We start from the raw sequence: 19,225 nt of genomic DNA, 5'->3' as shown, positions 1-19,225 counted from the left end.
TTTATTTTAGTATTGTACCTATTAGAGAATAAAATGTATAACTGAATAAAGGCTGGCCGGGATTTCTTTGAGTAAGAACAGTCATTCGGGAAGTGCCCAACCCTTCTGTCTTGAACATCTGTCCCTTCGTGCTTTAAGAACAGTCTAGTGTCCCAGAGACCCTAGGAGATCACTGGGAAGGGGTCCAGGGGATGATCAAGCATCTCCTGGTTGAAGGAATGTCTGCTGGGAATCTGGCCCCTGCTGCCTCCAGCCTGCACTCCCTTCGCGTCTGCCTGAATTCCCCAGAAGCCACGCTTTCCCGTAGGTTCCCCTCCGTGGTCCCCCTCACCACAGGCACCACCCATGTCCTGAAATCACTAGGATGCCGGCAGCTGCTCTTCCATGAGGACCACACAGCCCTTGCTTTGCGAGCCGCACCCTCAGCACCTCACTTTCCTACAGAAACCCTCTTCCCTAGGGCTTCACCTTCAGCAGTCAATAACAACGTGAGAGAAAGCTGAAGCTTTGTTCTTTGTGTTTCTTTAAGGCATCTGATGGTTGGGAGCAAATTCTTAAGCAGGACCGAAGGACCAGGTGCCCAAGCTCCCATCTCACCTGACAGGTTTACCAACCCCTTCTCAAGAGAAAAGGAAGACGTGGTTTGTTTTCTCACACATGGTGAGAAAAAGACTGTGCAAAGCTTTAAGCTGTCTTCAAGCTTTAGGTTGCCAATAGAGACGAGCAGGTTTTCGGAGGAGGGGGATGCCCAGGGCCGTCGCCACCCCATGCTCCCCCTATTTGGGCTGGAACTGCTCCTTCCGGCTGTGCCCACAGCATCCCATCCCTGCGCCTCATCTAGAGTCCTCCAAAGGACCCTCCTCCGCCCCCCAGAGCTCCAGGGCCCCCAGCTAGTGGGCAGCACGCTCTAGCTCCATGACCCCGGGGTCATCCAGCAACACAGGCCCAGTGCAGGACGGCGTGCAGGTGTCCCGAGTGATCCAGCGAGTGAGCGAACGGACACAGTGTGACATCCCCACTGGCACCCATCTCAGGGGCTGAGCGACTAAAAGCCCCACAGCCTCACGCGGAGGAGATCTCATTGAGTTGCAAGAGAGTAAGTAGCTGCTCAAAAAACGAGATTTATCCTAGGAGCTAGATCCATCTGAGACGCTTGCCTCGGAGCAGGACAGCTCCTGGCTGCCAAATTTCTGTCATTATTTGGCAGCGCTTATCTCTGAGAACAAGTCCTGGGCACTTATGAATATAAACAAGTCCCGCCAGGACGTGCTCTGACTGCCGGCCACCTCCCCATCAGCCCTCCCGGCGGCTGTGGTCCTCACGTTTGCAAGTACATTTTATCTCAGGCGAGGCGCTGGCAGAGTGACTCACCAGTGTGGGGCCACCAGCGTGCTGGGCTGACCACGTCCTCGCGGCGAGGGCGGGGCCCTGGGGCCACCGCAGAAGGCCTGCCCCTGTCCCCAGTGCTGTTCGGGCTCTCGCTGGGTGCCACGTCCTGAGGATGCTGGCCTGAGGCAGGCAGGACCCAAACATTTGCCATCAGTTTCCAAGACCTGTGGAGATGGGACCTGCTGGCGCCCACAGCCTTAATCTTCCTCCCCCATCCCCTTGCTGCGGAGGCTTTGAAGGTCCGCTCACCTGCGCGGCTGTGCAAGGAAGCCCTGCTCCCTGACTGCGGCATCTGACGTGGGGCGCAGCACGCAGATCCAGGGGGACACGGAGGCCGAGGCCCAGAGCCAGGACATGCCTGCTCCAGAAAAGTGGCCTTCCGCCGAGTTAGCCCAGAAGCTCCAAGTCTAAGGTCATCAGGAAGTTTCTCTTGGTCCTTGGCTCCTGAAAGATATCTCGACCGACTGGCCACAAAACCACAGACGTGACAAAAGACCGCCGGGCCAGGGGGTGTGCGCTCAGGGGACCTGCTACTGCCCTGAGCCTCCCCTCCTCCAGTCTCTGTGCTGAAAAGCCCCGCCCCATCACTCAGAACCAGGCCACCCCGGCCTCTGGGGGACAGTCTGGAATCAGCCCAAACACCCCTGCCTTGGTGGGGAGAGGGGAAAGCAAACAGGAAGACCACAGACGTAGGCAAGAGATCATCTGGTTTTATTTAAAGGCTGTTGGTCATATGGTGGGAAGGCGTATAAGGTACAAAATTACAGACGTTTAGTTCACTATACAATACAAATCATTAAGTCTTTACAGGTCATTACAGAGTCTTTGGGTTTTTCTTAACTCCCATTTCACGTGTAGGAATCAACAATCCCCCAATCAAAATCACTTCCTTGTGTAAACCCATCATATTTACAGAACTCCACACAAACAGAGGCTCCAAGACGCCCCCAACACGATTAATGAGCAGCACGCAGAAGGCACGAGGGGTTCCCCCGAGAAGGGTGCACGCAGGGACAAGGGAGTTGGGGTCTCAGGCTGCACAACCTGTCCTGGAGGTGAGGAGTGACGGACGGACGGATGGAGCGGTGACCTTGGGAGCTGGAGAGGTGTGAGCAGGCAGGCCTCGGCCAGGGGCGGCCCATCTCAGCCCAGCAAACCTCCCCGTGGGTCTCACAGACAAGGGAGCTTAATGCAAGAGGAGGGAGGGTAAGGAGGGGGGTGGGGGCAGGGGAAGGGGGCGCGCTGAACGCCTGAGACTTTCCGACTCCTCAGGGGCCATTCACAGCTCACTGAGCACGCAGGGCCCTTCTTGCCAGCCTGGCCAACCCGACGCAGCCCCACCGCTGGGTGTCCTCACCCTCCCGCTCCTTCTGGGCATCTCGGCCAGCCACCCCCACTGCCTCCCCGCACAGTCCCCTGGGGTCTGGGCTGGGCGACCATCTCAGAGCAGAGCCCTGACCTGTCCTCCGGCAGCCTGCAGCCCCCGGGCCACACGGCCCCCCACCACTCCTTCTGTCTTACCAAGTCCCAGAGCCTGATTGGCTGACGTTTAAAATGAGGTCTGTCTGTCAGCAAGTCAAGGACAGAAGACAGAAGGAAGGAGGAGCCCCCCACTCCCGCCCACTCTCCAGCCACACCCTACCCCCAAAACTTCAGGCGGAGAACTGCCTGGCTCCTCACTCTAGGGACCGCAGCTCTTCAACTCCCGAGCCGACATCAGTGTGCAGCAAGCAGCGGGAACAGGCGTGACGGCCTGGGCAGGGCGAGCTGCCTGCCCCGCCTGGAAGAGGACAGTCCCCAAGCCCCCAGGAGGCGGGCGACAGCGCGCGAGAGGCCAGGGCGTCCCAGGACTCTGCTCCATCCATCCACACACTGACCCAAGGCGATGTGAGGTCGTGAAGCAAAGTGGGGCGTGGTGTGTGTGGGAGAAGGGGGGGACGATGGCTGCCCCCCACACACCCTGTGAGGACCCAGCAAGGCCTCCACGCCCCGATGTGTTCTCCCAGAGATCCCTCACTGCCCTCGGGGTCCCAGGCTACCCAGGGGCCAGAGCGGGGTCAGGAGAGCCAGGCTAGCCCCTGCCCTGCCAGTAGCGCTGACGGGTGAGGGTTCCTGGGGCGGCCTGCATGTTGACCTCCTGGCCCCGGGGACAGTTCACCAGGACGACCAGTAACGTGGCCTTCCTAACACCACAAGCTTGGGCCCAAACTTGCTTCATTCTAAGAAAATCCCAGGCGAGCCATGGGCTACAGACTCAAGAGCAGCGACAGAGTTTCCCTCCCGGGAGGAAGGACCACCTCTGCACACAGGGGCCTGGCCGCTGCCCCCCAGTCTCAACAGCTCGAGGCCAAGGGCTCTAAGGAGATGCCGCCTCACTGCGCAGGGACGCCAGGCCCCGGTGAGCGCGGGGCAGGGCCGGTGGGAGGCGCTCAGGCAGAGGGAATTGGGGACGTTTGAAAGGCAGGCCCCAGGAGAAAGGGGGGCGAGGCCGGGAGGAGAAGGGAGTCCTGAGGCCTCCCGGGACAACAGGGTTGGAAGGAGCTGACCCACATCACCTAAGGCTCCTCCTGGCCTCCCTCAAGGTTGCAAGGAGCCAGCCCGTATCACCCAAGGCTCCTCTCAGCCTCCGCAAGCTCCAGCCAAAAACCTGCTCAGGGCAGCGACCCTCCTGTCGTCTCATCCACTTTAGCTCAACCAGCAACAAAATAAGCATGGCCCCTCGTGCCCCAGCTGACCACCCCAGGCCGGTTCTGCAAGGTTGAGATGCCCGTCACGGGGCAGACGGGCCCCAGCAAGTACTGGGCTCTGTCCATGAGGATCACAAACACCCCAACCACTTTCTGGTTCCCCACATTTGTCTCTCCAAGTGTGGGATGCATGACTTTCTGCCCTCAAGCAGGTCACGGGGGCTCTGGGAGCAAGGTCCCCCCCCACCCTTCCAGGGACAGGAGGGTGTCCAGGGAGCAGGGTCTCACCCTGGAAACAGGTCTGAAGGAGAACATCTATGCTGGGAAGGAGGCTGTGTAGAAAAGCTGACACAGAGGTGACAGCACTTAGTTCAGGCACAAGCCCTGCCTGGCAGGGGCTCCCCCAGCAGACCTGTGGACAGGAGCGGGGTGCTGGGGGTGGCCCCACAGATGGGACCCCCAGCCCCCTGCAGACCTGGGGCTCCGGCAGTCCTGGCCCCAAAGGAAGGAGACAGGCTTCTTGTGGCGGAGGGCAAACGACCAGCCTGGGAGCTACTCCGGGGGAATGAGAAAGATGCCTTCTGCCCGTCAGGGCAGCTGTCACAGGGAGCCCCCCACCCCTCCCCAGAACCCCTGGCCGGCTGTCTGCTGGGGCAGCAGATGGAGCGAGGGCATACTGGGCCAGGTCACTAAAACCTGCAGATTCTGTGCTGGGCAGCTGTGCCCTGGGTGGGCGGAGGTCCAGGTGGGCTGGAAGCCACTTCTCAGGGACACAGAGCCCGGATGGGGAATCAGAGGCCGGGGCTCCCACACACCGGAAAAACCAGTAACTCTCCTTGGTTTCAGCCTATTCACTGTGAGAACCCTTCCAGCTCCCAAGCTAGGAGTATTTGTTGAGACGAAGGGGTGCAAGCTTAGACTCCCGGGCCTGTCCCCCCTTCTAAATCAGGCCAGGGAGGCTTGGGGTGATGAGATCTTGTTCTGGGCGGGCGAGCCCATGGCCGGCAGAGCCTGCACGCGGCTCCATCCTGTCCCACAGTCCCGGAGGTGACAGGAGGGTGCCTTGGCGTTAGCACGCCGGGTCGTGGAGGCCACTTCATCCGAGCTCCTTCCTGTGGCCCCTCCCAGGGGCAGGGAACCAAGGCCGCCTTCAAGTGAGGGGCTTCATGTTGCTAGAGAACCGAGTTTTGTTGTTGTTGTTGTTGTTTTTTCAAGCTTTCTGGCTATCATTTTTAAGAGTCTAAACATGAGAACTGAAGAGGCAGGCTAGAATGCTGTGTGCAAACTCCAGCTCTGAGCTTCCACCCCCAACTGCAGGGTGTCCCCAAATCTTGCTCACAGCACAGGCCCAGTGGCTCCCGCAATGACAGGCAGGGAAGGCAGCCGAATGTTCGTCACCAGGTCACTGGACCACCACCTTGGTAATTCGAGAAGCACTGATGGAAAAAGGGCTCAGGGCCAGGGCTGTCTGGCCCATGGCTCCTAGAGGCCCCCAGGGGTGAACCCTGCCAGGCTGCAGCCCTGGGCTGAGTGGGCATCAGGACACAGAACTGCCATGAAGCTCAACTGGTCTAAGGACCCTCCCAGACCCCAAACTGCACCAAGGAAGGCTGTGACGCCTCTGAACACAGAAGCACAACCACCACCTCCTCCCGTTTTTTGCTGTCAGCTGAGAGTAAGGCCACTTGTGCATCTGTGTTTAAGACACAGGGAGGAGCTGAGTGTCCTCTGGGCCCTCCAGGAGCCCCATCCGAGGCAGCAGGCTGGCTGTTCCACAGCCGTCACGGAGGCCGGCTATGTGCAAGGTGGGCCCTGGGTACCGGTGCTGGGTGGACGATTGTGGCTCGCGAACAATTTTAGATTTTGAAAAAAATAAATATAAATAAATATAATCCAGGAACTCTGTTAAGGGAATAAATGGCAAAGAGAAAACCTTCCAGGTATAAAAGCGCTGAAACACCCACAAAGGAACCTCTAAGAAACCCTGTGGAAAGAAAGCGGGAAAGAGGGGGCAGGCCCAGGGCCCAGGCACTTAGAGGAGCTGGCACTTGGGGGGTGTTGGGGGTAACTGGGGTGCAAGCCAGGACTTGAGGCACTGGGGGCCGCCTCCACGGTAGTGACAAGGCACTAGTTAACAATTATGTTTTAAATTAAGAGGTTAACGGGGTCATCAGATAGAACAAAGAGCAACAGCGGCCGTGAGTGGGCAGCCCCAGGCCCAGGGACAGTGGGGACCTCACTCCGGGCTCCTGGAACCTTCCACCTGAGGTCCAGCTGAGACGCGCCCTCACCCCCTGGGGAGAGGGTGAAACGAGGGGAGGGAGGGGCGGGGGGGTCACCAGCCCCACATCACCGTGCAAAAAGCATTCCTGGCCTGTCTCCAGGGAGAGGGGCTGGAGGGCCCCCCAAGGACTGTCCCCACAAAGGCTCGGAGGGGCCCGGAGCCCTCTGTCCATCACCCCGGAAAGACGGGAGGCAACTGCCCCGCCGCTCAGCTGGCCCAGGACTTGCGGTTCTCGGGGTTCCTATGGCCACGCTCGGCCCGCAGCGCCGTGCCCTCGGTCTTGGCCAGCGCCGCCGTCAGCGAGGCCAGGTTGCTGGCGGAGCCGGAGAGCAAGCCACTCCTGCGGGGCTCGGGGGCGCCCTGCAGACGGAGCCCCGCGCTGCGCCTCCGCCCCGCGCCCGCTGCCCTGCGCACGCGGTCCGGCCTCACCAGCAAGCCGTAGCCCGGGTTGCACTTGAAGTACTGCTTCCCGCCGATGGAGCCGTCATTCTTACCTGCGGAAAGAGAGGAAGGTGTGGAGGTGGCTCCCAGCCCCAGGGGACCCCCGTGCGCCTGAGCAGCCGCGCCCCGTGGAAGGCGTGGGGCCCGGGCAGCGCCTCCCCGGCAGCACCAGTGGTCACTGAGGACAGATCCCTGTGGCCTCAGACTCGGTCAAGGCCTGGTCGCTTCTGATGCCCATGTGCCAGAGCAGAGTCCCCTGTTCTCCTTCGGCACTGACCATTTTCAGTCTGGACAGTCAAAATGCAAACAAAGCAAGGAGGTCGTAAGGTAAAATGATTATTTTTTCTATATCTATCGGATGGGAACTGGCAAATCACCAGACTGAAGCTAGAGCGATGGGCTTCCCTGGTGGCTCAGTGGTCAAGAATCCACCTGCCAAGCAGGAGACTCAGGTTTGATCCCTGGGTCAGGAAGATCCCTTGGAGGAGGAAACGGCAACCCACTCCAGTATTCTTGCCTGGAGAATCCCATGGACAGAGGAGCCTGGCAGGCTATGGTCCATGGGGTCAGGAACGGCAGGACACAACTGAGAAACTCAACAGCAACAGCTAGTGAGCTGTCAGCCTGGTGTGTCAAGGTGAGGAGATGTTTCCTTCATAAAAGCAAATAGAAAGTGCTTTAAGGTGAAGGGCAGCACGGGGCGGGGGGATGAGGAGTGGGTCCCTGACCCCCACGTGTCCCCCAAGCTTCCGCTCAGGGAGCGGCTGCCCCGCCCCGGGACACAGGGGAGGAGGGAGAAAGGCAGTCAGGCCGGCGGGCTCAGCGTGTGGGACGCAGAGAGCCGCCTGTAGCTCCTCAAGAGAAAGGACGTCCACATGAAACTTCAATGAGGATTCCCCGCTGCTTCACTCGCAACGGCCAAAGAGTGGAAGCAACCCAAATGTGCATCAGCCGACAAGTGGATGAACACCACGGGCGGCCTCATGACGGGACAGCACGGGCCATAAAAAGGAACGAAGAGCGGGCAGGCGCGACTGGCTGGGCCCGGGGAACTGGAGAAGTGAAAGAAGCCAGCCACAGAAGCTCGGGTCTTTATGACTCCATTTAAATGAAAGTCCAGATTAGGACCTTTCATATCAATTTTGACAAACAGTATAGATTAATGGTTTACGTGGGGCTTGGGGAGGGCAGTATCTCACTAATTGACCTATGGCTTCTTTTGGGGGTGATAAACCCACTGTAAAATCAGGTTGCACAACTCTGGAAATACAGTAAGAACTGCTGAACTCTACCCTTTAAACTTCTGGATTTTTTGTTATGTGAACTGCATCACAATAAAACTATTTCCAAAAAACAAAAAAACCTGCTGTCCATTTGCTATATACAATGTAGCTAGACCTAGAGGGCATTATGCTAAGTGAAATAAGTCAGATAGACAAATACTGTATGTTCTCTCTTACATGTGGAACTGAAAAAATAAAACAAAGGACTATAACAAAACAGAAGCAGCCTCGCAGACGCAGAGAACAAACTGATTTACCAGCTGGAGAAAGGGAAGTGGGCGCGGCAGGACAGAGACAGGGGATTTAGGAGGCACAAACTACTGTGTATACAACAGGCTATAAGCATACATTATACGGCACCCGCAACACAGCCAGTGTTTCAGAATAACTTTAAATGGAGTATAATCTATAAACATTTTGTATCACCGGTTTGTACCCTGGAAACTAATATTGTAAATCAACTGTATCTCAATTTAAAAAAAAAAAAAACAGGAAAACAATTGCTTAAGCCCTGCCCTCAGTTTTTCTGCAAATGATGATGTCTTGGCTTGAAGGTGGGCCGTTCTATACAGGAGACTCACCTCTCCTCCCGTCCTCCTGCTGGGGGCCCAGGAGCCTGGGGGTGTCTGGGGAACACCTGAGGCATCTGAACCTCCAGATGGGCATCAGAGTTTGTAACCTGAGCTAGCAGAGCAGACAGAGATGCCGTGACAGTTCAAATGCAGCCCTTTCTGTGACTAAAAACTAAAATCCAGGATTTAAGTTCATTATCGAATATTTAGTAGCTTTCAATGAATGTCTTTAAAGTTCTGACAAATCTCTGCAAGTTAAAAAAAAGAGAGAATCTGACTCGTAAAACACTTAGGAGAGTCTTATCTAGAGAAAATTCCTAATTTTGAAAAGTGGTAACCCCAGGGCTCAGAGACGGCAACAATGTGCCCAAGGGCACACGGCAGGTGCTTCGCAGCGCCCACACTTTTCTGCCAGACTGCAGTGCGCATGGGGGCAGGAGCCTTTCCCAAACCAGCATCACTCACCTGAAGGTAAGTCCAGCTCCACTCCAACCCAGGTGCCCTCCTGAAAGTCGGTGGGTCCCACGTATCTCACGATGCCCGTCTTGTTGGTGCCCACCGTCACATACTCCCCCTCCTTGAGCCACTCTGGGACCTCACTGGCTTCTTCAGAATCCGAGGAGACTTCCAGCTTTCCCAGGGCCTGAGCCCCAGCGCTGCCGTCCCCCAGGTCCCCTGAGGCCAGTGGGTCCTCCGTGGGCCCCGAGGGGCTGCCGGGGTCCCCGCCAAGCATGCGCGTGAACGACTTCAGCTCCGAGGTCCGCACCTTCTGGATCCTAAATGGAGAGGGGGGAGCGGGCAACTGCAACCGGGGGTCTGAAGGCGGCGGTGGCCTGGAGACGTCGGACTCTGGGCCGGCGACTGGTTTCACCTGGGGCTGGGTGTTCTCTGGCTTCTGGGGGGCGGCAGGGTAGCTCCTGCTTGCCTGGTTGGGTGGTGGGGGGCCCGCTGCCTGGTTCTGCTTCTCTGCAGACGCCCCGACTGGGGCCAGGGCTGCACCATTGCCCGGTGCCTTTCCCTCCACCGAGGTGGCCTGGGGCTCGAGGGTGGCCAGGCCGGGGCCCGGAGGGGTCGAGGCCATGGCATCCAGACCCGGGCCACAGGCATCCGACAGGGTGGCGGTGGAGACGCTGTGCGAAAAGTAGCCGCTGGACGCTTCGCTCAGGGGGCTGGGGGGCCCGTCCCCACCCTCGGGGGCTGGGGAGGTGGGTGTCACTCTCGGGGACCCATCACAGGTCCTGGGTGCAGGGGTGGCCGGCGGGGCCACAGGCATGCTGGGGGCCACACGCAGCCCCCCGTTCTCCCGCTGAGCCTGGAAAGGGGAGAGTTCAGAGTCAGGCATTCCTCCACAAAGCCTCGAGGCCAATCCTGCTGTCGGTGGAGACAGACAGCTCTGATGGTGACTAGAGGGGCCGTGCAACAGGGCGGAAGGCTCCCACATCAGCTCTCCATGCCACCTCTGAGCACAGACAACAGAGGCAACAGGCTCCAAGCCACTGCTGCCCCTCCCTGCCCTGACCCGGGCTGAGCAAGGCAGCCCAGAGTGCCCCTCATTGCCGCCCCCTTCCATAAGCACAGCTCCTGTAGCTGCCTGTGACAGTATGGTTTCTAGTTAAGAATTACACATTTGGTCTTAAATGTCTTGTTTTTTGGTACAGAACCCCTAAAACCCTTGGGGTTTCCCAAATGCTAGAAACAATAAAGGTTTCCTGATACTCATAACAAGCCCCTTACAACCACATCTGAGTTTATGTTAAGGGGGGTGACTTTTGGAAAACCCCCAAGGGAGGGGCCGGAGAAGGCAATGGCACCCCACTCCAGTACTCTTGCCTGGGAAATCCCATGGATGGAGGAGCCTGGCAGGCTACAGTCCATGGGGTCGAGAAGAGTTGGACACAACTGAGCGACTTCACTTTCACTTTCCACTTTCATGCACTGGATAAGGAAACGGCAACCCACTCCAGTGTTCTTGCCTGGAGAATCCCAGGACAGGAGCCTGGTGGGCTGCCGTCTATGCGGTCGCACAGAGTCGGACACGACTGAAGCGACTTAGCAGCAGCAGCAAGGGAGGGGCTGCTTGCCAAGGAGACCAATCACATGACTAGAAGGGTGTAACTTTCCATCCCATCCTGACCTCTGGGAAGGGGCTGGAGGCTGACTCACTCACCAGTGGCCAACGATGTAATCAACCATGCCTATGTAATGACCTCCACAGAACACCTAAAAGGACAGGGTCTGGAGAGTTTCTGAGTAGGTGAACACGTGGCGATGGGGGCAGACACCGTGCCCAGAGAGCATGGCAGTGCCTTGCCTTCCCCTGCAGGCCTCTCCCATCTGCCTGCTCCTGTATTACATCCCTTTCTAATAAACTGATAGTCTAGTAAGTCAAATACTTCTCCTGGGTTCTGTGAGTCGCTCCAGAAAATCCACTGCACCTGAGGGAGGGGTCAGGGGATCCTCTGGTCTGGAGCCTGCAGGACTTGGCGACTGAAGTGGGGGCAGTCGGGTGGGGCGGAGCCCTCAAGCTGCGGGGATCGGATGCTGTCACCAGATACAGAGGGTCAGGTGGAGTTAACTGTGGGACACTCCCCTGGGGTCAGAACTGCCTGGTGGTGGGAACGCCGAAGCGGGGCGGCAGCTGGGCAGTGTGGTACAAGACGGGCAGGCGAGCCTTCACGTAAAGCATGGTGCATGTGAACGCCTGACTCCCTCTTACACCGGCACTCAGGCCCTGAGCTCTGCTCTCTCGGGAACGGACACCCCCCAACCCCCCGGCCCAGCACCAACTTCCTGGGGAGGCCAGGAAGATTGCTGGAGGCCGGGAGAGCACTCTGCTCCTGCAGAACTGAAACGGTGGCCTCGGCGAGGGATCCGGACATGCCAGGGCACAGCTCGGGCAGGAAGCGACACCCCTGGGGCCTGCGGGGCCAGGAAGCAGGGGAAGAGGAGGGACAGAGGCTGCCTGAGGGCTGTACCCTTCCCCTGAGAGGCTGTCTTTCGAGACGCTGCTCAAGGCTGGTCCCACGGCCCGGGTCACGGTCTCTGATCCTGGAGAATAGTGGGCCGAGGAGCAGCCAGCCCGGCGAGCAGGGCTGAGTGAGGCCAGAGCTGCGCTGGGCTCCCCGCCTCTCATCCCTGGGTCTGAGTCACACCAGCAGAGCCACTCGGAGCCCCGTGCCCTGGGGACGCCAACGGCTGACTCTCCGCTGAGCTCCATGGGCCCCGACCTGCTCTCGGGTGTTCCTGCCATGAACACTTCAGCCACCGGGAGAAGGCGGCAGATTATCTTTCTATTTCCGGTGCACAATAGCAGGGAATGGGAGACGGAGTGGGAAGTGGGTTGTGGGGCGAGAAGGGTGCTGCTCAGAAAAAGAAATATGTTCTCAATATTTACGGAAAGATTATTTATCTTACAGGAATGGCCATTTTCCATTTGAAATACAGGATTTATTTGAACTGGGAAACAGCTGAGATCTATAAGTCTCTTACAGTTACTTGGCTTAACTCAGCAGTTTGATAAATCATGCATTTTCACGTGAATTGTCATTTATATTCCTGTCTCCGGAGGCCCTCCTTCCCCCACAAGGCACACTCTCAGGGTACGAAATTAACGGCACCTCTTGAGATTAACAACCCATTTTTGTGATGGATCTCTGGGCTGCAAAATTTACTAAATCCAGTAGATCAATAACTGTCACCAGCATAAATACTCTAAAAGATGAGGCAATCCTTCAATCATTTTTCTCTCGCAACTTGTACATGTTTTATTTATCCTTTTCTATTCTATTTTTAATCTCACTGACCAGGCAGGGAAGAATACACAAGCAAAATTTAGGAGACTCTGAAATCTGAACAGTAACCATGGTTCTGAAATAGTCTGCAGTTCCCCACTCCCTGGGGATAAGCCCCCACCGCCCCCCCCATCCCGCACCCCGCACCAGTTGCAGGATCTGCTGAAGGAAAGACTTAGTCCTGAGGAGTGGATGGCCCAGGGACAGCACCTCAGAGCCCTATCAGCTTCCACCCCATCAGTTTCCACAGAGTCCTCTGATTCGGGCTAGAACGGACTTACTTTATGATGTAGCCCAGAGAAGCTATTCACCCAAAGCCTCCAGTAAGGGAAAAGCTGGGGATCAGAGGTCAGACCCACAGCAACAGGAAAGAGGAGAGGGCGGGTGTGGAAGGTGATCTCTGACTACCCCAGTTCTTGGTTCTTTCCCGCTGAGCCAAGTGCAGCTCTGATCCTTCCGCTTTGGCACTGCAGGTTCCCACTCAATTGGAGTTGCTATGTGAGTGGGAATCTCCCTGCCGTCTCTGGGTCACAGTTTAGCACAGACGTTCCTAAGGCTGCCGGAAAAGCCTAGATCTGAGCAAGCCAGCAGAGCGGCACCCTCATAGAAGGGTCTCCCTCTGCCCCACTGGCCTGGGAGCCCCAGTCCTGCCTCGAGAAATCATCAGCACAACTCATGGGGGAGGGGTGGGGGCAGCTCTACTTTTGGTTAAATTCGTAAACACCTAGGATTGAAATGGGCCACGCAGAAAGGAGTGAACTCTTGTACATCTGAATTATCTTTCAAATTATTTGGCCTCTTTTGCTCCTATTTTAAAAAATAAAAAGCTTCCTATGGAAGACACAGCATCTCCTCAGAGGATGAACAGCACAGTGGGAGAAAATAGATTTGCTATTCATAAGATGAGAAGTGCTGTTCATCTGTGGGAGATCATAAGAGATGATTTTCTCCCCCAGCTTAGCGTCAGTCTTTTCACGCTGATATCATGAATCAGAATAAAATGCAGAACTGAGAATGAAGCCAGCACTTGGGATAAGGAGAGGGTTCTGTTTATAGAAATCGCCTCTGCCGAGCAGTGGGCTATTAAAACAGCAGACGGCATTAGCAGTCAAGCACCTAAGAGTTTAGCAATCATATGATTAACAAGTTGAAAATAGAAAAGTGTAACAAGCAAAACAGAGGGAGAAGACAGTGACCTATATTATAGTTCATTATCGAGACGGGAATGCTAAAATTAAAAGCCACGGGCGTGGACTCCACAGTTACAGCACTGGGGCCACCCGCCGTATGTGGGACAGCCGCAGAGAAGGCACCACCCGGCCCGACCAACTCACCTCGGCCATCCTGGGTGACCCGGCGTCCGGAAGGGCCGGCTGCACCATGATTCGGGGCACGGGCTGAGGAGACAAGGGAGCAGGTGGGCTCGGGGCTCAGGGGGAGCAGAGCAGACAGAACCAGAGAAGCCTTCAACTGAAGAGACGGGAGAGCTGTCCGGAGGACCCACCCAGAGTGAACTTCTACAGCTTGCAGGGATTCTGACAAGTAACTGCCTGGCAGGGCTGTCGGGGGCTGGGTGGGGATGCTCTGCCGGAAATATACAAAGCCAGGAGCAGAGTCAGTGGCCCAGCCCCAGAGACACCAGACAGGGGCTAAAGACAGTAAGGAGCGGAGGTGCTCTCTGCGTGCACGGCACACATTAGCCAAGCGCTGGATCTGTACATGGAGCTTTCTGGATGGCTCAGTGGTAAAGATCCCGCCTACCGATGCAGGAGACGTGGGTTTGAGCCCTGGGTCCAGAAGATCCCCTGGAGAAGGAAATGGGAATCCGCTCCCATATTCGTGCCTGGAAAATCCCAGGGACAGAGGAGACTGGCGGGCTACAGTCCCTGGGGTTGCAGAGTTGGACACGATAGAGCACGCATGAGTATCACTTATTATCTGTACATAGAAGCATTACAGGACCTAACAGAGAGACGTGATAGGACAGGAAGATCAGCAAAGGCTTCAGGGGAGGTGGAATATAAACCAAGCCTTGCCTGGCCAGGGAGATTCCTGGTCCAGAGGCGCACGGGCGGGGCCATCACAGGCAGCAAGGGGGACGAGGCTGGACGCCAGTGTGGCTGGGGTACAGAGGGACAGCAATGTGAGCAGAGGCTCTGGGGTCTGAGCGAAGCTCCTGGGCAATGGCGAGGACCCCCCAGCTCCTGGGCGGAGGGGGCAAGATGTGAAGATGACCAACCTGGCGATGGACGGCTGACTGGCTGCAGAAACAGTGCAAGAGTGAGGTGGGCAAACGACAGGTGCCAACGACAGAGCAGGGTTGATGGGATAAGAGCCTGAATTGATGGGCACAAGTGAGATCACATGAGTGGAGCCGGTTCCTAATGGATGTGTGGTTCAAGGAACAGCTTTTTAAAACAGCTAAACCACACACAAAAACTAGCCCCAGAAGAAAGAAAAGCCGGGAGGAGGATCTGGTAACCCTGAAGGAGTCGGCAGCTGCTGCGTTCACAACGGCAGGTGGGCACAGAGCAGACGCAACCATCTTGAAGAAACCTGGGGTCTACCATGTTCTGCATTTATTTCCCCAACCAAGGTCTGGCCCCTTCCTGGGCCTGCCTGCTCCGATGCACAGGTCTGGAGGTCACCTCAGACAGCTCAGCTCTAAGAGGGCTCCATCCGGGCCAAACACCTACCCTCAATCCCGTTTCACAGGAGGAGTCAAAGCTGGGTGTCAGGGCTTGTTGCCACGCAGTAGCCTGATCTATCTAGTCTACTTGGGCTGGAAACCTTTGAGTCCCTTCCTCCAGCCCTGAGCACCTGGTCCTTCCCAGGCCCCTGGTGTGTCCGGGCACCAGGGCTCCTCTGCGGTCATGACTCCCCAGGAGTCTGCAGGCATGAAGGCTGACGGCCCAAGTCGTGCTTCCTTTCTAGCAGCCCAGACTCTTAACTGAAGGGAGAAAGTCCATCTGGAACAAAACAGCCCACGGAGAAGGGTGTCGACCTACACTCACACACCAAACAGCTGCGTCGTAGCAAAGGTACTGCTGCAGCCAATCCTGCCCTGGGACAGCCTCTGGGAGAAAGGTGCTAGAAGGGATTAATTCTGCTAGAGGTAAGGGAACAGCGCCAGCATCCGAGAAAAAGGCCCAGAGACAGGGAAGTAGGACATGGTAGGAGATATAGCCAAACAGATGCGCAGACCTAAGGTAAACTAAGCGAAGATACACTCTACCCTGCAGACACTGCGGAGCTCCTCGGGGTGAAGGCCAAGGAGAGCCGGGATCGGAGGTGTGTTTAAGAAAGACAATGGAACAGAACGAGGGAGGGCGCCCTTGAACCCCCAGCAGCAAGGCCGTGAACCCCCCAGCCTCTCCCTGGATTCCCTGACCAGGAAAGACCCCCATGCCCCCCAACCCAACTCCCGTCACACATCTTGCCTGCCCCGGGCTTCCTCCCAGGGATTCTCCGTTTCAAGCACGTGCCCTCCACTGTCTTACGGCCCCTTCAGTGCAGGGGCTAGCACCTTCATTTTCACTTTCCCCATTGTGTCTGAAGCCCCCCACGAATGGAAAGGTGTTCAGACCATATCTCTCAGTGAGGGCAGAAAAAAAGTTTGTTAAGCTGGAACCCCAAAATACTTATATTCTTCAGTTATATCTTATTTAAAAGAGACAAGATTGAGATGAAAACATTCTCCTTTAAAGCACAAAAATGTAAAAATCCACCCAGGATGAAACCTTTTCTATGTCTTCCTAAATGGAGTACAGAAAAATATACTTTTCTTTATGATTCAGAATAATTTTTTAAAAATCCAGTAAATGCTTGGGAAAGTATCTGCTTGACTGGCATGCAATACTGGAATCCAGCGGAGCCACAGGGCTTCCTGAGGGACAGGGCCCCAACTTCATGGCTCCAGGCTTCTATGCTGAAGACCTCACGCTTCGCCTCACTGTCCCTCACTCTCCACAACCACTACTTTCTGCAACCCCCACCCCCCACCCCACCGCCACAACCACTTCTTCCCGAGTAGCTCAAACAGTAATGAGTCTGCCCGCAATGCAGGAGACCTGGGTTCGATCCTTGGGTCAGGAAGACTCCCCTGGAGAAGGACATGGCAACCTACTCCAGTATTCTCGCCTGGAGAAGTCCATGGACAGAAGAGCCTGGCGGGCCCCAGTCCGTGGGGTCAGAGAGTCGGACACAACCAACACTCACACTTCTTGATCAGGCGACAGATCTGCTCCGTAGGGACACCCGCCCAGCTCCTAGATATACCTGAAGCAGCTGGGACCTATGTCAACGGTGAGATCACACCAGGTCTGCGTGGGTCCTGAGCGTAAACTCAGGTGCTCCCGCCACACCTACTTCTCCGCTTCCCACACTAGGCACTTCATGTGCCCCCTCCTAGCAGCGGCTGCAGACAGCAGCTCTGGATGAAAGAGCAGCATACGAACTGTTCTCCAGCAGAGGGCGTGCTTAAGAGGGTGGGCACAGATGCGTTTCCATGGAGGCTGGGTGACAAATGCATGGGGATCCACCACAGTATTCCCTCTATTTTTGTCTATTTCAAATGTTCCCACAATGCTGCCCTGCATGACAACTTAACTGGGGCTCTGCTTTAGTGGGGCTCTCCTTCAGCTCAACACGGACTCAGGGACTTCCCTGGTGGTCCAGTGGTTAAGAATCCACCTGCTAATGCAGGGGACATGGGTTCAATCCCTGGGCCAGGAAGACTCCACATGCCTCGGAGCAACTAAGCTGGTGTACCACGACTCCCGAGCCTGTGCTCTGCCACAAGAGAAGATGTGGCGATGAGAAGTCCGTGCATCACAACTAGAGAGTAGCTCCCACTCACCAGAACTAGAGAAAGCCCGAATATAGCACTGAAGATCCAGCACAGCCTCCCCACCAAAAAAATAAGTAAATAATTTTAAAATATTTTATGGAGAAGGAAATGGCAACCCACTCCAGTGTTCTTGCCTGGAGAATCCAGGGACGGGGGAGCCTGGTGGGCTGCCATCTATGGGGCTGCACAGAGTCGGACACAACTGAATCGACTTAGCAGTAGCAACAGCAGCAACCTTCAACTAGATTTTATTTCTGTGTCTGAATATTGAGGCTGTGGAGGGAACCAGAGACAAGGGAAAAAGTGAGCCCAGTTTACAATAATCAAAGAGGTTAAATTGCTATGGTAGTTATGGATCTGTGGCCTAAACTTAATGTAGATGAAATGATTCAAATGTCTTTTACTTCAGTGACTTTCTCCATAATCAGAAACCACCATTTCAAGTAAATGTGCACCCTTTAAATGCATATTAGATAAATGAACAATTTTTGTTATGCCTTACCATACTGTTTAGGTGGGAGAGTAAGATCAAGGTCCAGGAGAATACTAATGAATATGTTCTTCAGGACTAAGTCTTTATTTTTCAGTTTTGTTACATCAAAGAGCAGTTTGACAAGTTAACACTGATTTTTTTTTCCTCTGTAGTTTAATGCTACAACACAGAGAACAATAACATATCAATTAACTTTAATTACCCTCTGGCTCGCTCCTCAGGTACCTCCCACTATAAGCAGTGTGTTTTTATGAATAGCCTCCTGACAGTGAGAACCTCTCAAGGTCTATAACTCATGCTACAATTTCTGTCCAGGGTCTCACTAAAAAAAAAATCATTTAAAAAAAATTAAAAAAATAAAATAAAATATTTTAAATACTTAAAAAAAAAATAAGGACTCAGGTCTCAGGTGCACAAAGTGTTGCAGTAGTGCTGTGGGAATATGAAGACCAGAAGGATACCAGAAGGATACGGGCTTACTCTTAACAAGGCAGCGACACCGTCTGGGGGAAGGACACGTATGCAAAAAAATGAAAACATCAAGGAAGATGACAGGTATCGGAACGAAAGGTTCCAAGCAGAGAAGATGCGGAGGAGGAAGGGGTTATCCAGGGACCAGACCAAGAACATCTCCATGGGGGTGACCACCTGGAGACAGAACATGAAGACACAACGGCTCCTGGCAGGGGCCAAGCAACCCATGAAAAGTAGCGTGACAAAGGCAGGCTGCCCTTTCTGTCTGGAGGCTCCCTCCTCTCACTTCCCTGCCCGGGAAGAGCTTCTCCACCTTCCAGGAGGTCTTCAAGAGAGGGAAGGATCTGCAGTGACCAGAGTTGGGCAGGGGGAAGGGAGGTCAGGGCGTGCGGAGGAGGCCTTGTGAGCTTATGGTGGATGTTCGCAGGCAACGAAGAGCTAGCAGAGGAACTGAATGAAGCGGTACTAAGAACTAGGCTTACAGAAGATCATCCCTAGAGGAGGAGACAGAGAATTTGGAGAAATCAATTAAGCAGTTGCGTCAGTGATTCGGCAGAGCACCAGTAATGTAAGAGCCTGAACTTGGCTGATAAGAGGAAAAGGAGACGGGAAGGAGAATTCAGAGAGATGAAGGAGGCCACCGAACACCTGGAGACAACCAGGGGCGAGAGTGAGACGGCGCCTGGGAAGAACAGGAGACAGGGCGAGGGGGACGCTGGCTTCAGAGCGGGCAGCAAGTCGGCGCACATGCACCCACGCGTGTGCCCGACCCGGAGGGAGCACCAGCTTTCTGTACCGGGCGGTGGCCTTCGGTGAATGCAGCAGCCTCACTTCGCGCACCAGCAATACCCTCAGAGTGTACCGAACTCTTCAGTGTCATCTGTCCTTCACACAGAAGGGTTCACATTTCCAAATGGTACTGTTTGCATTTTAATGCTCCTCTGCATATCCCCCATGCAGGC

The 19,225-nt window shown here is 55.6% G+C and overlaps 1 protein-coding gene across 4 annotated transcripts in view; it reads right to left on the bottom strand.

Moving 5' to 3' along the window:
- Positions 1-2,079: 2,079 nt before the first annotated feature.
- Positions 2,080-19,225, bottom strand: part of KIF13B (kinesin family member 13B) — a 207,129-nt gene continuing 189,983 nt past the window's right edge. The window contains exons 38-40 of one of the 4 annotated variants that reach the window (XM_061132637.1): positions 13,782-13,844; positions 9,122-9,968; positions 2,080-6,854 (exon numbers count right to left, since the gene is read on the bottom strand). In XM_061132637.1, coding sequence (XP_060988620.1) covers positions 6,568-6,854; positions 9,122-9,968; positions 13,782-13,844 — 1,197 coding nt within the window. In that variant the 3' untranslated portion in view covers positions 2,080-6,567. Of the gene's footprint in view, positions 6,855-9,121; positions 9,969-12,781; positions 12,885-13,781; positions 13,845-19,225 lie in introns of those variants that run through there. The other 3 variants (XM_061132638.1, XM_061132639.1, XM_061132640.1) reach the window with 3 other exon arrangements.

Source organism: Dama dama, chromosome 29, assembly GCF_033118175.1.
Source record: "Dama dama isolate Ldn47 chromosome 29, ASM3311817v1, whole genome shotgun sequence".
NCBI lineage: Eukaryota > Metazoa > Chordata > Mammalia > Artiodactyla > Cervidae > Dama > Dama dama.
The sequence above is the reverse complement of the archived record's forward strand: the minus strand, read 5'-3'. Positions and strand labels throughout refer to the sequence as shown.